General features: G+C 50.8%; 1 protein-coding gene across 3 annotated transcripts in view; it reads right to left on the bottom strand.

Moving 5' to 3' along the window:
• The window catches only part of top2a (DNA topoisomerase II alpha), a 59,671-nt gene extending 59,313 nt beyond the window's left edge, over window positions 1-358 (bottom strand). For all 3 annotated transcript variants that reach the window (XM_043674888.2, XM_043674889.2, XM_087977798.1), the window contains exon 1: window positions 198-358. In XM_043674888.2, coding sequence (XP_043530823.2) covers window positions 198-230 — 33 coding nt within the window. In that variant the 5' untranslated portion in view covers window positions 231-358. The remainder of the gene's footprint in view (window positions 1-197) is intronic.
• Window positions 359-19,186: the final 18,828 nt, after the last annotated feature.

The following is a 19,186-nucleotide window of genomic DNA, read 5'->3' as shown; positions in this document are numbered from 1 at the left end:
CATGTTCACCCCTCCCCCACCTCAATTGCAATAATGTTCGTGCGTTTTAAAGTCGAAATCAGCCACTCTCACCAGGGGCTTCGCACACCATCCGATTTCATTACTTTTAAAACTCTGACTTTATTTAGGCAGGCGGGACGGATTTGATTGAAGCGAACGATTAAATGTTTGGAGGGAAAACAAAAGCCTTTACTCACTCTTAAGGGACTTGATGCAAGATCGGAAGCCATGGTTTCGAATGAGAGTATTAACAGCGGCTAATAACGAACAGAAAAACGGTATTATTTTCTCTGTTTGTATATATCTGAGTGTTTTTAGTCGAACAATTGTGAAGACAACTCTCCACAGCTCCAATCGCCCTCAGACTAACGCTCGCTGCTCGCGCCTGATCCCTCAAATGAAATACAAATCCCACCAATCGCGTTGCAGCCCGCCAATGGGTCGGCCAATCCAAATGCCGCAGGTCAGTATATTTAAATTTGATTGGGTGTCTCTTGGAAGGAAGTGGCGTCACTGTGTCGCAGTGCTGTATGGGGGTTGTAGTTTGTTCCCGACGTCACCATGTTTGTTAACAGAACATCAAGCTCTGGAGTAGGTACTGGGCTGGAAATATTAACTGTGTTTCTCTCTCGTTAGATGCTGCCAGATCTGTTGAGGCCCTTCAGTAGCTTGTTTCTGTTTCAGATTTTACTATCTTCAGTAATATACGTTCTAAAGGGTCACTGGACTCGAAATGTTAACTCTCTCCAGATGCTGCCAGTCCTGTTGAGTTTCTCCAGCAATTTCAGTTCTTTCTTTGGCCTCAAGAAAGGCCAAAACCTTTCTTGGACAAAATGACAAAAAACAAAGGACAAAAAACTGAACTGGTTGTTTTGAAGGGTCACTGGACGTGAAACATTGAGTCTGTTAACTTTCCACAGATGCTGCCAGACCTCCTGCGTTTTCTCCAGCACTTTGTGCTTTAGTTTGTCATCTCTCAGATTCAGGTTTTGGTGTGTTTCACACCTTCATCATCTGCATTTCTTTTAAAAAACTTCAGATGCTGGAGATCTGACTCACACTGAAACAGATATTGCTGGAGAAACTCCGCAGGTCAGGTAGCATCTGAGCAGACAGAACAGAGTCCTAGAGCTGTACAGCACGGAAATAGACTCTTTGGTTCAACTGACCAAATATTATAAGTTAATCCAGTCCTATCTGCTAGTACTTGGCCCATATCTCTAACCCCTTCCTATTAATATACCCATCTAGATACAATTATAACATTTAAAAAGTATCAGCCTCCACCACTTTCCCTGGCAGATCAACTTGTACATGCACCATCACCTGCGTGAAAAAAGTTGCCCTTTAAGTCCCTTTTAAATCTTTCTCCTCTCACCTTAAATCTATGCCCTCTAGTTTTGGCCTCCCCACCGGTGAGAAATGAAGCTCATTCACTTCAATAATTTCAGTCCGAGACAAGATCTAAATCAGTAGTGTTGTTTATTACGCTCTTGCAAGAGGGATGTTGTGTCCACTGTCCACAAGGCAGGGACACACACACACACTGAATTCAACAAGTACACAATATTTATGTAATTTATGTAAATGCGAGGTGCTGCATTTTGGGAAAGCAAATCTTAGCAGGACTTATACACTTAATGGTAAGGTCCTAGGGAGTGTTGCTGAACAAAGAGACCTTGGACTGCAGGTTCATAGCTCATTGAAAGTGGAGTCACAGGTAGATAGGATAGTGAAGGCGTTTGGTATGCTTTCCTTTATTGGTCAGAGTACTGAGTACAGGAGTTGGGAGGTCATGTTGCGGCTGTACAGGACATTGCTTAGGCCAGTGTTGGAATATTGCGTGCAATTCTGGTCTCCTTCCTATCGGAAAGATGTTGTGAAACTTGAAAGGGTTCAGAAAAGATTTACAAGGTTGTTGCCTGGGTTGGAGGATTTGAGCTATAGAGAGAGGCTGAACAGGCTGGGGCTGTTTTCCCTGGAGTGTCGGAGGCTGAGGGGTGACCTTTTAAAGGTTTACAAAATTGAGGGGCATGGATAGGATAAATAGACAGTCTTTTCCCTGGGGTGCGGGAGTCCAGAACTAGAGGGCGTAGGTTTAGGGTGAGAAGGGAAAGATATAAAAGAGACCTAAGGGGCAACTTTTACATGCAGAGGGTGGTACATGTATGGAATGAGCTGCCAGAGGATGTAGTGGAGGCTGGTACAATTGCAACATTTAAGAGGCATTTGTATGGATATATGAATAGGAAGGGTTTGGAGGGATATGGGCCGGGTGCTGGCAGGTGGGACAAGATTGAGTTGGGTTATCTGGACGGGTTGGACCGAAGGGTTTGTTTCCATGCTGTACATCTCTATGACTCTATGTCAATGTTTGGTTTCACACTGAAAGAAAATGCAAGACAGAACTATTGTGAATGTCTAAGTCCTAAATGTAAAGCACAAACAGAGGAAGACAGAAATGCTTTGATCATGCAAGTAAGCATGAAATAGTGCTAAGAAACTAAGCAAACAGCTCTGAGGTGTACCCTGTTCTGGTGCATGAGATGGCTACCTGTCTCTGCAGCAAAGTGACCTGGCAGCACTGTGACAATATAAGGTGTTGCTGTGCTCCAAGGAGCAACATTGAGGTGGCCAATTATACTCTAAGTGATTCAGAGATCTGCCATGATGATGCAGAAAGGCTGTTGAGTTCTTTTACCAGCCTCTATGGATGACAGTTACTTCATTTTTTCCTCAATATGAGAATTTGTTTTTGATCTTGGCATATTTTCATAACAGACCTCCCATTAGCCCATTATTTCAGTTTCATATCTCATTTCAGGATTTAAGTGTTGAACACTTGTATAGGGAACATGTCTTTTAACCTTGCTTTTTGAAGATATGTGGACTGAAATGAGACTGAGCTGTTTTAAAACCGATGTTGGAAAGAGTGGCTGCTGTTTCAAAAAGTAGGTAACCTGACATTCATGACAAACAAGTAGACGATGGGGAGATAATGACGTTATCGTTGGTGAAATAACTTCACAAAGGCTGTTATCCCATCACCAAGTCAACCTTTATTTACGTTTGGAGAGTCCTTGACACTGATCCAGCTCCCTCAAAACCAGCTGTCAGTGTGAGCAGAATCTCTGACACTCCTATTCAGAGTCATTGAGAAATACAGCACGGAAACAGACCCTTCAGTCCAACTTGTCCATGCTGACCAGATATCCCAACATAACCTAGTCCCATTTGCCAGCACCCGACCCATATCTCTCTAAACCCTTCCTATTCATATACCATCAAAATGCCTTTTAAATGTTGCAATTGTACTAGCTTCCACCACTTTCTCTGACAGTTCATTCCATAAAAGCTCCATCCTGTGAGTGAAAAAGTTTCCCCATAAGTCTCTTTTATATCTTTCCCTTTCACCCTAAACCTATGCCCTCTAGTTCTGGACTCCCCAACCCCAGGGAAAAGACCTTGTCTTTTCCCCTATCCATGCCCCTCACAATTTTACAAACCTCTATATGGCCACCCTTCAGCCTCCAACACTCCAGGGAAAACAGCCCCAGCCGACTCAACCTCTCCCTATAGATCAAATCCTTCAACCCTGGCAGCATCCTTGTCAATCTTTTCTGAACCCTTTCAGGTTTCACAACATCCTTCCGATAGGAAGGAGACCAGAATTGCATGCAATATTCCAACAGTGGCCTAACCCATATCCTGCACAGCCACAACATGACCTCCCAACGCCTGTACTCAAGACTCTGACCAATAAAGGAAAGTATACCAAACACCTTCTTCACTATACTATCTACCTATGACCCTACTTTCAAGGAGCTATGAACCTGCACTTCAAGATCTCTTTGTTCAGCAACACTCCCTAGGACTTTACCATTAAGTGTGTAAGTCCTGCTAAGATTTGCTTTCCCAAAATGCAGCATCTCACATTTATCTAAATTAAACTCCATCTGCCAATCCTCAGTCCATTGGCCCATTTGATTAAGGTCCTGCTGTAATCTGAGGTAACCTTCTTCACTGTCCACTGCACCTCCAATTTTGGTGTCCTCTGCAAACTTATAATTATATCTCTTATGCTCGCATCCAAATCATTTATATAAATAATGAAAAGTAGTGGACCCAGCACCGATCCTTGTGGTACTCCACTCCTCACAGGCCTCCAATCTGAAAAAAAACCCTCCACCACCATCTCTGTCTTCTATCTTCAAGCCAGTTCTGTATCCAAATGGCTAGTTCTTCATGTATTCCGTGAGATCCAACCTTGCCAACCAGTCTCCCATGGGGAACCTTGTTGGAGGCCTTACTGAAGTCCATATAGATCACGTCTACCACTGTGCCCTCATCAACCCTCTTTGTTACTTTTTCAAAAAACTCAATCAAGTTCGTATTTATATATATTTTTTCTTATTTTTTTCTTTTTTCCCATCACTAAATCACCCACTATTTACATGTGTATCGCACTTGACATTGGTCTGGCTTCCTCAGAGCCAGCTGTGAGTGAACAGAACCTCTGATACATCAGTTTATAAATGTTTTTTGACACTGGTCCAGCTTCCTCAGCGTGAGCAGAATCTCTGACACTCCTTTTATTTTTTTCTTCATTTTTCTTTTTTTTACTCGTTTATTTTATTTATTTTTACTTTTTTAAATTTAAGATAGGAATACACCCGAGTGGCCAGTGACAAGCAGTGCCCTTAATCTCCCGGTTTTTTTTAAACCCCCCCACACTATCGCCTAACTGCGATAGTGCTTTTTTCCCCCAGCACCCATGGTGTGTGTGTGCAGGTGTGAGACACAGTGAGAGACACAAGATGTATGAATCTTTATTCAATTTCCACCACCAGGAAGATAGAAAAACACCCGGGTGGCCAGTGACAAACACTGCTCTTCACATCAAAGGGCAGTGCTGTGTGATCAAAACAGTGAAAGGGAGGGCAGGGACTAAATCAAAATAGAGTTGGAGGGAGAAATAATGCACTCTACTCCCTGCGGTGTCCACCTCTCCCTGAACAACTCCAGGGTGTTGGTGGACACCGCGTGCTCCTTCTCCAAGGACACCCGGGCCCTTACGTAACCGCGGAAGAGGGGCAGGCAGTCGGCCCTAACGACCCCCTCCACGGCCCGTTGCCTCGACCTGTTGATGGCCAGTTTGGCCAGGCCCAGGAGCAGACGCACGAGGAGGTCTTCAGACCTGTCCTCCCTCCTCCGTGCCAGGTGCCCGAAGATCAGGAGCGTGGGACTGAAGTGCAGCCAAAAACAGAGAAGGTTTTTAAGAAAATCAAAAAGGGAGTGCAAACGCCCACACCCAATATATACGTGGTCCACGGACTCCCAGCCCAACTGCTTGTTCTGTGGCGCTGTGGAGTCCGTGAACCACCGCAACCTGCGGTTGCAGGGGACTGCTGCATGCAGCACCCTCCAGCCCAGATCCCCGAGAGAAAGGGGGAGGACTCCCGCGTAGAGAGCCCTCCACTGGGGATCCCCACCGCCCGGTGGCAAATGGGCACGCCAAGGCGTGTCCGGACGGTGGATGAGGGAGAAGAGGTGGATGATGTGCAGCAGCAGTCTATACAGGGCCTTTTTCACCTCCTTAAACGAAACAAAATTAAAGTTTCGGAGGTGGCTCAGGCTCCCGCGGGAAGTACGGGACCTTGGGGCCAATGTGAAATTCCGTCCGGGCTGGGGTGAGCGCAGACGGGATCACACCGCACACCTGAGCGTCCTCCAACTGGTGCACTACGTCGGGTCCGAGCACCGCCGTTTTAAGGCGTCGGATGGCGGTGGCCACGTACTGGACGTCTACCTCTGCCCTGCTCGCTATGTCCTGCGGCAGTGTCCAGCCCAGGCCCCCGGCACCCAGCACGTCCCCAACCCTGGTCACCCTCGCCGCTACGGCCCTCCCCTCCGACAGCCACTCGAACCCGCGAGTACGGAGGTGCGGATTCCTGAGCAATGGCTCCCTGATGACAGCCGCTACTCCAGCCGGAGGGTGGGCGCGACGCGATTCGGCCATGTTCCAGACAGTGATCAGGTCCAGGTAAAAGACAGGCAGCGTCTTGAGGGCGACCTCCAAACCGTCACCGTCGCCGAACAGGAGCTGCGTGTTGTAGTTGAGGTTACGCACCTGGCGGAAAAAATACGTCGCCAGGGCGCACCACCTAGGAGGAGGCTCGACGTAAAGGTATCGCCGCAAGGTCTGAAGGCGGAACGTCGCGACCTGGGTGCGGACGCACACCAGCGACTGACCGCCCTCCTCAATAGGGAGACTCAGAACCTGCGCGGCGACCCAGTGCATCTTTTTGTCCCAGAAGAAATCGACCAACGTTCTTTGGATGTCAGCGACAAAGCCAGGAGGAGGAACCAAAGTGACCAGCTGGTACCACAGCATGGCAGCCACCAGCTGGTTTATGACCAGCACTCGACTCCTGTAAGATAGCACTCGGAGCAGTCCTGTCCAGCGGCCTAGGCGAGCCGAGACTTTGGCCTCCAGCTCCTGCCAGTTGGCCGGCCAGGATTCCTCAGCCGGGCTGAGGTAGACCCCCAGGTAGAGGAGATGGGTGGTACTCCAGCTGAACCCCCGTAACTCCTCCGGCAGAGAGTCCACCCGCCATGGGCCGACCAGTAGTCCGGAACATTTGGCCCAGTTGTTCCTGGCGGAAGATGCCGCCGAGTACACGGCCTGGCACTCGCGCATCCTCCCCAGGTCAGCCGGGTCGGTGAAAGTGAGGAGCACGTCGTCGGTGTAGGCCGAGACGACCATCCCCGTGCCTGCGCCGCGCAGAACCAGCCCCGACAACCTCCTCTGCAAGAGGCGCAGGAAAGGCTCCACGCACAGGGAATACAGCTGGCCGGACCGGGGGCAGCCTTGACGCACTCCTCTCCCGAAGCGAAGGGGCGCCGTCAGGGACCTGTTAACTTTAACCAGACACTCTGCGGCAGCATACAAACGTCGGATTCGGGCGACGAACTGCGTCCCGAACCAGAATGCCCGCAGAGTCCCGAGCAGGTACTCGTGATCGACCCTGTCGAACGCCTTCTCCTGGTCAAGAGACAGGAAGGCGCTCGGCAGACCAGCCCGTCGACAGAAATGGATCAGATCCCGGACCAGGTGGACGTGATAGTGTATCCTCCGGCCCGGGACCGTGTAGGACTGGGACGGGTGGATCATGTGGGCCAGCACGGAGGCCAGGCGAGAAGACAACACCCTGGCGAAGATTTTGTAATCCGTGCTGAGGAGGGAGACCGGACGCCAGTTCTTTAAGGAACGAAGGTCCCCCTTCTTTGGCAGCAGGACGATGACCGCCCTGCGCCAAGAAAGGGGCAGCTGTCCGGCATTTAGACACTCCCCCAGGACCTGTGCGTAGTCGCTCCCCAGGACGTCCCAGAACGCCCTGAAGAACTCCACAGTCAGCCCGTCCAGCCCCGGGGTTTTGCCCCTCGAGAGCGCCGGTCAGCTCCTCTAAGGTGACGGGAGCGTCGAGCCTTCTGGCGTCCTCCGGGCTGAGCTGCGGCAGGTCCTCCCACAGAACTCTGCGAGCATCCTCGCTGGACGGATCCGGAGAGAACAGAGCCGTGTAATAGTTTCGGGCGTGGGCCCTGATGCCCTCCGGATGCGAGAAGAGGGACCCGTCGTCGGCCAGCAGCACAAGGAGCTGCTGACGGGTGCCACGCCTTTTTTCCAGCGAGTAGAAGAAGGGGGAGCCGCGGTCCAGGTCCTGGAGGAGCTGGATCCGCGACCTCACGTACGCGCCCCGACGAGCTGCAGGTCCCGGAGCGCGGCCTTCTTCTCTTCGTACGCCCTGCGCAGGGCCGGGTCCGCGTCGGGCTGACCGAGGCGTGACTCCAGGTCGAGCAACTCCCTCTCCAACTCCCCGATCCTGGATTTCCGCCTCTTCGTCGACCCCCTCGCGTACTCCTGACAGTGGACGCAGACGTGAGCCTTACCCACGTCCCACCATAGCCTCAGGGAGGGGAAGCTTCCCCGCTTCCTTCTCCAGCCAGCCCAGAAACGACGAAACGAGTCCCGGAACCGCTCGTCCTCCAGCAGCAGGTTGTTAAAGTGCCAGTACGCGGAGCCGAGCCTGGCGCCGAACGGAAGGAGTTCCGCCCACACCAGGTGATGGTCCGTGCACGACACCTGCCGTGTGGAGGCCTTCGGAAAACAGGAGGCGTACGCCCGCGAAACGTACAGGCGGTCGATTCTGGACGCTCCGACCCCAGGCCTCACGAAGGTGAAGGCGATGGAGTCAGGATGGAGATTCCGCCAGACGTCCACCAGGTCGAAGGACTTGACCAAATCCCCCAACCTCTTCCCCGACGTCCAGCCAGTGCGGGCACCGCCGTGGTCCCTGCCCTCGAGGACGCAGTTAAAATCTCCCCCGAGGACGACGCACTGGTTCTCGTCGATGGAAGAGAGATGAGCGGACACTTCTTCGAAGAAGCTCGCTTGCCTCGGCCCAGCCAGGGGAGCGTAGACGTTCACCAAGTGAAGCACCGCGCCCCCACAGCCGAACCGTCAGGTGAAGCAAACGGTCTGGCACTGGCTCCCTGACCCCCAAGATCTCCGGCTGAAAATGCGGGGCCAACAGGATAGCCACCCCTCCAGATCTGCGGGTGAGGTGACTCATGTAGACCCCACCTCGCCACTCCAGGAGCCAAGTGGCTTCGTCTCCCGGGGTAGTGTGGGTTTCTTGCAGGAAGCACACCGCATACCTCCCGTCCCGAAGGACCGAGAGGGTCTGGAATCTGCGCTGCGACTCCCTGCTGCCGTTGATGTTGAGGCTGGCTATAGTTGTCTCCATGTCAGAAGCTTTGTGCAACCACCACCAGTACAATTAACAAACCTGTATATATATTTACAGGGAGGACGAGGGAGGGGCACTGAAGTCCCTCACCCTCACCAGGAGTGCCCCCAGGAAGTTCCTGACTCGCTTTCGCTCATTAATGTCGAGCCCAGGCGCCTGGCGGGCAGCGTGGGCCGACCAGTAAACTTTTTCAAAAGAGCTCCAGCGGTCGAGTGCCAGTTGGGCTCTATCCCGGCGACCCAGAGTTTCCTCGACAAATTCCCGGAGTTCCTCGAGGGGGATGAGGGGGAGATCGGTGGGGGGCACCTGGGACTCAAACATGTCACTGCAGACAGAGTCCTCGTCGTCCCCGGTGTCCGCCACCGATCCCGAACCCTCCTCCGGGAGGTCGCCCTCGGTCACCGACCCCTCCTCCACCGAGAGGATGGGGGCTGGTCCAGCGCCGCCAGCCGGCCTCAAACCCCTGGCGACCCCACCCCAGGGTCACCGGCGGTACCTTCCTCGGCACACCCCTTCCTGGAACGCCCCGAGTTCGGGTCGTCAGAGGCTCGGGGCCCCGCTCCTCTCCCGACACCGGGACACCTGGCTCCTCGGGGAAAAGGTCATCCCCCAGGAAAAGGTCATCCCCCAGGACCAAGGCCCCCGGAAAAACAGTCTGGGAAGGAGGAATGAGGATAACACCCTCCTCCCCTCCACCGCTCGACGACCCAGCGGAGGGTCCTCCGTCATCACCCGCACCACGGCCCTCGTGGTTCTTAAGGTCCTCCCCAGGGACCGGAGGAGTCGAAGCAGCAGGAGGCACTGCTGTAGCCCCTGGGAGTTTTGTCAAGTCGGGCCACGGTGCGGGACAGTCGAGGGGCACCGTTGGTTCGTCCCCCGGAGAGGGGCAGCACCGCCAGCGCACTGCTGGAGAGTCCCTCCCCTCCAAGGGCCGGTGCCTCTTCCCCAGAGAGGCCGGGGGGGGATTTATGGGCCTTCCCCTCCCCGCCCGCCTCGGTGGTCATGGGGCCCGGGGTCCCTCCCCCCAGCCTTTCCAGGAATACGAATGGCTGGGGGAAGACAGGGGGTGTGATCAGGGTGGGGAGGGCCAGCTGTGTCACTTCCTGCCCCACCCCAGGTTTATCAGGTGAGGGCAGGGGTCCGGTTCCTTCTCCGGGGCCCGGAGACATGGTCGCTGCAGGAGGTGGAGCAGCGGTGGTTCCCCCCAGGTTAGTGCCATGGCGTGGCTAGGTTGGGCAGGGCTCGGGGGCCCCCGGGCCAGGTGTCACGGCGCCAGGGTCGGGTGTTAAAGCCCGAGGGGTTTCTCCATCGGGGAGTGGGTGTGGGGTTAGGGTCAGGTACGGGTTCAGGGGTTTGAGGGTCAGGGTTCCCGCGCTGGGGCGATGCTGGCACGGCCACAGGGCATTGTTGTGCCAGGGCGGGGCAGGTCGTGGACTAGGTTCCGGGGAAGGGGATAGGGTGGTCTCCCCGTGGGCAGACCTGACGCGTCGTGTCTTCTTCCGCGCCTTCTGGCTGGCCGGACGCTCACCCCCCCTCCCTGCCAGAGGCTGGAATGTTGCAAGCCTCCGGTGCCGGGGCCTGTGGTGTTGGCTTCGGGGGAGGGGGAGTGGGTGCGGCGGCACCACCATCAGCCATCGGCGCGGGCTGGGCAGCCTTCTGGGTGGGGCAGCTTTTCCTTATGTGCCCCACCTCGTGGCACAGGTGGCACTGCATGCCGTCCGCCATCCAGAAGGCGCGGTAGGCCACGCCCTCGTGGAGGACTGTAAAATTGCCCTCGGTGACCTCCTCCCGGGCCAGGCAAATAAACACCTGGCGCCGGAAGGAGTAAATGTGTCGGAGGGCAGGGTCCTTCAGACCGAGCAGGAGCGGTTGGACCCCTGACCGGATCTCCCCCAGGGTGGTGAGGTGGGGAAGAAGGAGCTCACTCGAAATGAAGGGCGGGACATTGGAGATCACGACCCTCTGGGCCGTAACCTCCAGAGGGTCGACGGGCAAATGTGTCCCGCCCACAGTGAGCCCCCTCTCCACGGCCAGGTGGACCGCCTGCTCGGTCTTCAGGAAAACGACAGCCTTCCCGTACATCCGGGCCGCAGCGACGATGGCCAGTGGGCCGACCACACTAGCCATGGCCTTGCTGCAGGCCTTGATGGTCATGTTGGGGTGGGGATAGGCCTTGACCCCCAGGCGTTTGGTCAGGTGCCTGAAGGGGGTTGATGTCGCTGCCTGGGTTGGGACAGCCGAGCCCAAGGCAGCGGCTACCCCGACGTAGGTGTGGCTGGGCCCAGCGACCTTCGGGCTCGCCATACTCTGCTGCTGGACGTTGGCAGGCCCCAGGCAGCAGCGGCAGAGGTGAGCCTCCGGCAGCAGCAGTGGTGGTGAGGGTTGTAGGGAGGGGCCAAGGTGAGTCCCAGGCAGCAGTGGAGGAGGCAGGCCTCGGGCGACAACAGCAGTGGAGGCAGGCCTCGGGCGAGTCCTAGGTTGGCCCTCAGTCACGGCAGTGGGGGCAGACCTGTTGGGGAGGGTCCCCAAGGCAAGTCCCAGGTAGCCCCGAAATTGAGTCTTAGGCAGCAGCAGTGGAGGTCCTGGGGAGGGGCCCAAGGCGAGTCCCAGGCAGCGGTGGTGGAGGCAGGCCCCAGACAACACCAGCAGTGGAGGCAGGCCTCTGGCAGGTCCTGGGCAGGCCCTTGGTTGCAGTGGTGGGGGCAGACCTGTTGGGGAGGATCCCCAAGGCAAATCTCAGGCAGCCCCAAAACTGAGTCCCAGGCAGCAGCAGTGGAGGTGGGCCTCTAGTAACAGCAGCAGTGGTGGAGGTCCTGGGAGGGGCCCCAAGGCAAGTCCCAGGCAGCAGCAGTGGAGGTGGGCCTCCAGCAACAGCAGCAGTGGTGGAGGTCCTGGGAGGGGCCCCAAGGCAAGTCCCAGGCAGCAGCAATGAGGTAGGCCCCAAGCAGCAACAGCTGAGGCAAGTCTGGGCGGGGTCCCAGAGACCAGCAGTGGGAGTGCTGGTCTCTTCTTCTTCACCTTCTCCTTCTTCTCCTTCTCCTTCTCCTTCTCTTTCTCTTTCTTCCTTCCTCTCTCTGTAGGGCAGCTGGTCTAGGGATAGTCACCTTCAAGGAGAGTCCTTGCACACACATACACTCAAATTAGGTAAACACCCGAGTGGCCAGTGACAAACACTGCCCTTCACCTCAAAGGGCAGTGCTGTGTGATCAAAACAGTGAAAGGGAGGGTAGGGACTAAATCAAAATAGAATTGGAGGGAGAAATGATGCACTCCACTCCCTGCGGCACCCACCTCTCCCTGAACTCCTCCAGGGTGTTGGTGGACACCCCGTGCTCCTTCTCCAAGGACACCCGGGCTCTACACTCCTGTTTATTTTTTTTTTCACTCCTGTTTATTTTCTCTTTTTTTTTTTAACCCCCACACTACTATACACTCCTGTTTTTTTTACAGGTGAGAAACAGAGATTTGTAGGGTGCTTTCCTTTTGGAAGTCAGGTTCTTCTTTGCTCCTCTGGCCACATACAAACCATAATGTCTTGATTAGAAGCCTATCAAGGCATTGTTGTCAAGCAATTTTCATTTGGAAAGCATGTGTAACATATGCCTTTTGCTCTCACTGTTTCAGAGAAATGCAATATTGTATGTAACTCAACTTCCAACACCTCTACACAGTCACCTTGATTTAAAGCAGTGCATTTTTATTACTACACAGTCCAAAAACAAAGTGAAATAACTCTACAGAGACTGGTATCCCATCACCAAATCACCTTTATTTACACCTGGAGGTTCCTTGACACAATCCAGCTCTGAGTGACAGAATGTCTGATATTCCTATTTTTTTTTAAAAATTTAACCCCCACACTACCACCTAAGTGCGGTAGTGCTTATTTTATCCCCAGCACCCATGGTGTGTGTGCGCAGGTGTGAGACACAGTGAAAGACACAAAGTGCACGAATCTTTATTCAATTTCCACCACCAGGAAGATCGGAAAACACCCGGGTGGCCAGTGACAAGCACTGCCCTTCACATCAAAGGACAGTGCTGTGTGATCAAAACAGTGAAGGGGAGGGTAGGGACTAAATCAAAATAGAATTGGAGGGAGAAATGATGCACTCCTCTCCCTGAACAACTCCAGGGTGTTGGTGGACACCGCGTGCTCCTTCTCCAAGGACACCCGGGCTCTACACTCCTGTTTATTTTTTTTATTTTTCACTCCTGTTTATTTTCTCTTTTTTTTTATTTTAACCCCCACACTACCATACACTCTTGTTTATCCTTTTTTTTAATCAAAGGGCAGTGCAGTGTGATCAAAACAGTGAAGGGGAGCTCTCCTGGTTATATTTTTCTTTTTTCCCCTGTTTATCTTTTTTTGAAGGGGAGCTCTCCTGGTTATTTTTCCGGGGATACCATTTTATTTTTTTATTTTTTTAAAAAATCCGGTTTATATATATTTTTTCTTTTTTTCTCTTTTTTTTCTTCTTTTTTTAATCTTTTTTTTTATTTTAACCCCCACACTACCACCAAAGTGCGGTAGTGCTTATTTTATCCCCAGCACCCATGGTGTGTGTGTGCAGGTGTGAGACACAGTGGAAGACACAAGGTGCACGAATCTTTATTCAATTTCCACCACCAGGAAGATAGGAAAACACCCGGGTGGCCAGTGACAAACACTGCCCTTCACATCAAAGGACAGTGCTGTGTGATCAAAACAGTGAAGGGGAGGGTAGGGACTAAATCAAAATAGAATTGGAGGGAGAAATGATGCACTCCACTCCCTGCGGCGCCCACCTTTCCCTGAACAACTCCAGGGTGTTGGTGGACACCGCGTGCTCCTTCTCCAAGGACACCCGGGCTCTACACTCCTGTTTATTTTTTTTTCACTCCTGTTTATTTTCTCTTTTTTTTTATTTTAACCCCCACACTACCATACACTCCTGTTTATATTTTTTTTTTAACATTCCTGTGTATATTTTTTTTTTTCTTTTTTTTCTTTTTTAACCCCCACACTACCGCCTAAGTGCGGTAGTGCTTATTTTATCCCCAGCACCCATGGTGTGTGTGTGCAGGTGTGAGACACAGTGAAAGACACAAAGTGCACCAATCTTTTATTCAATTTCCACCACCAGGAAGATAGGAAAACACCCGGGTGGCCAGTGACAAACACTGCCCTTCGCATCAAAGGGCAGTGCTGTGTGATCAAAACAGTGAAGGGGAGGGTAGGGACTAAATCAAAATAGAATTGGAGGGAGAAATAATGCACTCTACTCCCTGCGGTGTCCACCTTTCCCTGAACAACTCCAGGGTGTTGGTGGACACCGCGTGCTCCTTCTCCAAGGACACCCGGGCTCTACACTCCTGTTTATTTTTTTTTTCACTCCTGTTTATTTTCTCTTTTTTTTTATTTTAACCCCCACACTACCATACACTCCTGTTTATACCTGTCAGCCAGGGTTTTCTAATTGGGGCAGTTAAGCTGGTCCAATCAGGAACTCATATTATATGAGGTCCACCTGGCTGAACATGTTACAAACACTACAGTTAGAGTATAATTCCAGAGACCCAGGCAATGTTTTGAGGACCCAGATTCAAACCCCACTGTGGTAAATGGTGAAGTTTAAAACATCTGGATTGAAGAGTCCACCGATGACAATGATTATTGGAAAAACCCATCTGGTTTACTTTGTCCTTTTGGGAAAGAAACTCCTTACCTGATCTAGCCTACATGTGACTCCAAAACTAGTTGACTCTTATCTGGCCCCTGGGCAATTAGGAATGGGCAGTAAATGCAGAACTAACCAGTGATACCTGGCCCATGAACACTTTTTTTAAAAAAGCACTGTAAACAGTTGTTTGAACAAAGAGTAATTGAAGTTTGAGGTGTAGACAATTTGAAGCTCAGCAAGAGCTGCTTTTGCTGGCAACACCTTAGAATCTTAGAATCCCTACAGTGTGGAAACAGGCCCTTTAGCCCAAAAGGTCCACATTAAACCCCCACCCCCGAAGAGTAACCCACCCAGACCCATTCCCCATCCCTATTATCATCCATTTACCCCTGACTAATGCACCTAACCTACACATCCTTGAACATGATGGGCAATTTAGCGTGGCCAATTCACCTCACCTGCACATCTTTGAATTGTGGGAGGAAACCAGAGCACTCAGAGGAAACTCAGACATGGGGAGAATGTCCACACAGACAGTCACCCGAGGCTGGAATCGAACCTGAGTCCCTGGCACTGTGAGGCAGCAGTGCTAACCATTGAATCACTGTGCTGCCCCTCTAGTCTGACATTCTAGAACAGTACTCAGGGTCTACTTGACTGCCAAAAGTGTTGTCTTCTGGATGAGATGTTAAATTTCTCAGGTTAATGTGGATATCCCACTGTGGGAAAAGGACCTTTAAGTAGAGCCCAACCCTGGGCAAGAAGGGAGGCAGCTGGGCTGAAGACAGCCAGGTGGTGGTCCTCTCCAGTCTCGCTATCATCCTCCAATCTCACTTCTGACCTTTTGTACTGCTCCCACTGGGTCCCAGCCTCTGCCTTGTCTGCTTGACTCTTAATCAGTGGTGCACATGCTGATGATAATGTCTCTGAAAGCACTGATGCTTCCTACAGAAGTCTGACCACCAGCTTAAGAACAACAAGAATTCTGGAGTAGAGGGTAACCCTGCTGAGACATTGAAGTATGAAGCGCTCCTGCTGCAGCTACCTGCCCTTGTCTGCCTTATCTGGAAGGAGGAGAGCATCCCAGGAAAGCTCCAGATGTTGCATTTTCAAAAAAGGCAACAAGTCTGATTGTAGTAAGTACAGGGAAATCTCCCTGCTGTTGACCATTGGAAAAGTCCATCACCAAGGTCCTCTTTGACTGTCTCCTCCATGTGGCTGAGGAGCTCCATGCTTAATTGCAGTGTGGCTTTTGGCCAGAGAGAGGCATAACGGACGTGATTTTCATTGCATGACAGCTGCCAGAAAAATGTGGAGGAAAGATTTTACTCCTGTAGATGACCTGCTTCAACCTTACAAAGACCTATGACACTGTCAATCGGGGAGCATTATGGAACATCCTTCTCCACTTTGGTCACACCATGAACTTTGTTACATGATGACTTGGGAGCTGACAAATGGTTCCACCACCGACCCATTCCCAGTGTCAAGCAGGGATGCATCATTGCCCCAACACTGTTCTTGATCGACCCAGCCACATTGCTTCACCTCACCACTGACCCGCACCCCATTGGAGTGGAGCTAATTTACAGAACCAGGAGGAAATTATTCAATGTTCGTCACCTTCAAAACAATACCCAAGTCACCCAAACAAGTGTAACCGAGCTGCAGTATGCAGATGAAGCTTTTGTATTTGCGATGTTAGAGGATGTACTCCAGACCATCTTCAGCACCCTTATAGAGGCATATGAGAGCATGGGTCTCGCCTTGAACACCCAATGGAGGAAGATCCTCCAACCTGACCTGGCATTGTGGACCGAGCTCCAATTATCAAGATCCATGGGGAGGACTTAAGTACGATGACAACTTCCAATACCTCAGTGTTCTATCGGGCAAGGCAGCTGTTGATTAAGCTATCCTGCACTCCCTCCTGTGTGTAGCACAGCCTTTGGCCACCTGAGGAAAAGGGTATTCGAGAACAACAACATCAACCCAACACCAAGCACAGAGCTGAGCTGGTTCCCATCTTCCTATATGTTTCTGAGACGCAGATTGTCTACAGCAGACACCGCAAGGTGCTGGAGCAGTACCACCAACACTGCCAGTGCAAGATCCTACGAATCTGCTAAGAAGAATGATGCACCGAGCACCCTTGATTGGTTGCGATGGGCTGGACAAGTCATCTGCATGACTGATTCAAGATCCCTCAAGTAGGTTCTCTACTCCCAGCTCTGAAACAGCTGGCAAGCCCCAAGTGGACAGAAAAAATGCTTCAGTGATACCCTTAAGATCATAAGACGCAGAATTTATAGCAGAAGATTACAGTTTCATACAGTGATGTATTGAACAAACCTGGATTGTTCATTATATCACTGTACGACACTGTAATCTTTTGCCATAAATTCTGTCTTATGATCTTATAGTCCACAGCCACCTGATGAAGGAGCAGTGCTCTGAAAGCTAGTGCTTCCAAATAAACCTGTTGGACTATAACTAGGCGTTGTGTGATTTTTAATGATGGTGATGGTATCCTACAGCCTGTCCTGTCATGGGCAGGTGATGCCACTAGCCGTGTCTGTGCAATGATCATGTTGCATTTTGTACAATCTCTTAATTTAAAGACAAAATGAGTGTGTAATATCCCAGGGAATACTGATGTCTCAACCACAACAGATTATCTGAATGTTATTGCACTGCAGTTTGTGGGACCTTGCTGTGCATAAATTGTATATTTTGTTTCCTACACTGCAACAGAAACTATCCTGCAAAATTACTTTATTAGTTGTAATGTTCTTTGATTGTGAAGTGCAAATTTTACTTCCAGTACTGTATATGTACACTAGATGGTGTAGGTTGCTTGTGAATCACAACTTAAATCTGATAAGGACAATTTTTATCTCACAATAATTTCAGAATCCAAAACTGTTGATTTACTGATGAGTTCTGATCAATCTAGCTGTCAGGCAGACCTCAGTCCTGTCAATTCAAGATCAATGGGGACAGTACAACTGCTAAGTTACATTCATATTGTTGGGCAATGAATACTGATGAAAATGGTCTAAAAACAATGTAACTTTTTAAAATTTATTCATGGAATGTGGGTGTCACTGGCTAGCCCAGTATTTATTGTTCATTCCTAATTGCCCTGAGGCAGTTCGGAGTCAACCACAATCCTGTGGTCCCATGTAGTCCAGACCATGTAAGGACAGCATTTTCCTTCCTTGAAGGACATTAGTGAACCAGTGGGTTTTTATGACAATTAGCAGTAGTTACATGGTCACTGTTAGAATAGCTTCTTATCCTTATTCTTTCATTTAATTCAAATTTTGCCATGTATGATGGTCGGATTCAAACCCATGCTCCCCAGGACCTTAGTCTGAGGCTTTGAATAACAAGTCCAGTGGAATTACCACAATATTATAGAGTCATAGAGATGTACAGCACGGAAACAGACCCTTCGGTCCCTTGTCCAGGCCGACCAGATATCCCAACCCAATCTAGTCCCACCTGCCAGCACGCAGCCCATATCCCTCCAAACCCTTCCTAATTATATTTCCATCCAAATGCCTTTTAAATGTTGCAATTGTACTAGCCCCCACCACTTCCTCTGGCATCCCATTCCACACAGGCACCACCCTCTGCATGAAAAGTTGCCCCTTAGGTCTCATTTTTATCTTTCCCTTCTCACCGTAAACCTACGCCCTCTAGTTCTGGACTCCCCCACCCCAGGGAAAAGACTTTGTCTATTTACCCTATCCATGCCTCTCACTATTTTATAAACCTCTATATGGCCACCCCTCAGCCTCCGACACTCCAGGGAAAACAGCCTCAGCCTATTCAACCTCTCCCTATAGCTCAAATCCTCCAACCCTGGCAACATCCTTGTAAATCTTTTCTGAACCCTTTCAAGTTTCACAACATCGTTCTGATAGGAAGGAGACCAGAATTGCATGCAATAATCCAATAGTGGTCTAACCAATGTCCTGTACAGTCTCAACATGACCTCCCAACTCCTGTACTCAATACTCTGGCCAATAAAGGGAAGTATACCAAACGCCTTCTTCACTATCATACCTACCTGTGACTCTACTTTCAAGGAGCTATGAGCCTGCACTCCAAGGTCTCTTTGTTCAGCAACACTCCGAGGACCTTACCATTAAGTGTATAAGTCCTGCTAAGATTTGCTTTCCCAAAATGCACCACCTTGCATTTTTTCTAAATTAAACTCCATCTGCCACTTCTCAGCGCATTGGCTCATCTGATCAAGATCCCGTAACCTTCTTCACTGTAAACTACACCTCCAATTTTGGTATCATCTTCAAACTTACTAACTATTCTTCTTAAGCTCACATCCAAATCATTTATATAAATGATGAAACGTAGTGGACTCAGCGCCAATCCTTGTGATAGATGTGATCTATTTGTAACGCGTTCAACAAGGTTCCCCATGGGACACTGGTTAGCAAGGTTAGATCTCATGGAATACAGGGAGAACTAGCCATTTGGACACAGAACTGGCTCAATGGTGGAAGACAGAAGGTGGTGGTGGAGGGTTGTTTTTCAGATTGGAGACCTGTGACCAGTGACGTGCCGCAAGGATTCACCTATCCCAAATGGTACTTTTTGTACTCACGTTTGACATTCTCACATCTATTGTGTGCGGCTTCGCCATTTCTGCTATTAAGCTGTATCTGTTCTGACCACTATGTTAAT

This window comes from Chiloscyllium plagiosum, unplaced genomic scaffold (genome assembly GCF_037043375.1).
Source record: "Chiloscyllium plagiosum isolate Xiang-an unplaced genomic scaffold, Cpla_swu_hap1 HiC_scaffold_32, whole genome shotgun sequence".
Taxonomy (NCBI): domain Eukaryota; kingdom Metazoa; phylum Chordata; class Chondrichthyes; order Orectolobiformes; family Hemiscylliidae; genus Chiloscyllium; species Chiloscyllium plagiosum.
The sequence above is the reverse complement of the archived record's forward strand: the minus strand, read 5'-3'. Positions and strand labels throughout refer to the sequence as shown.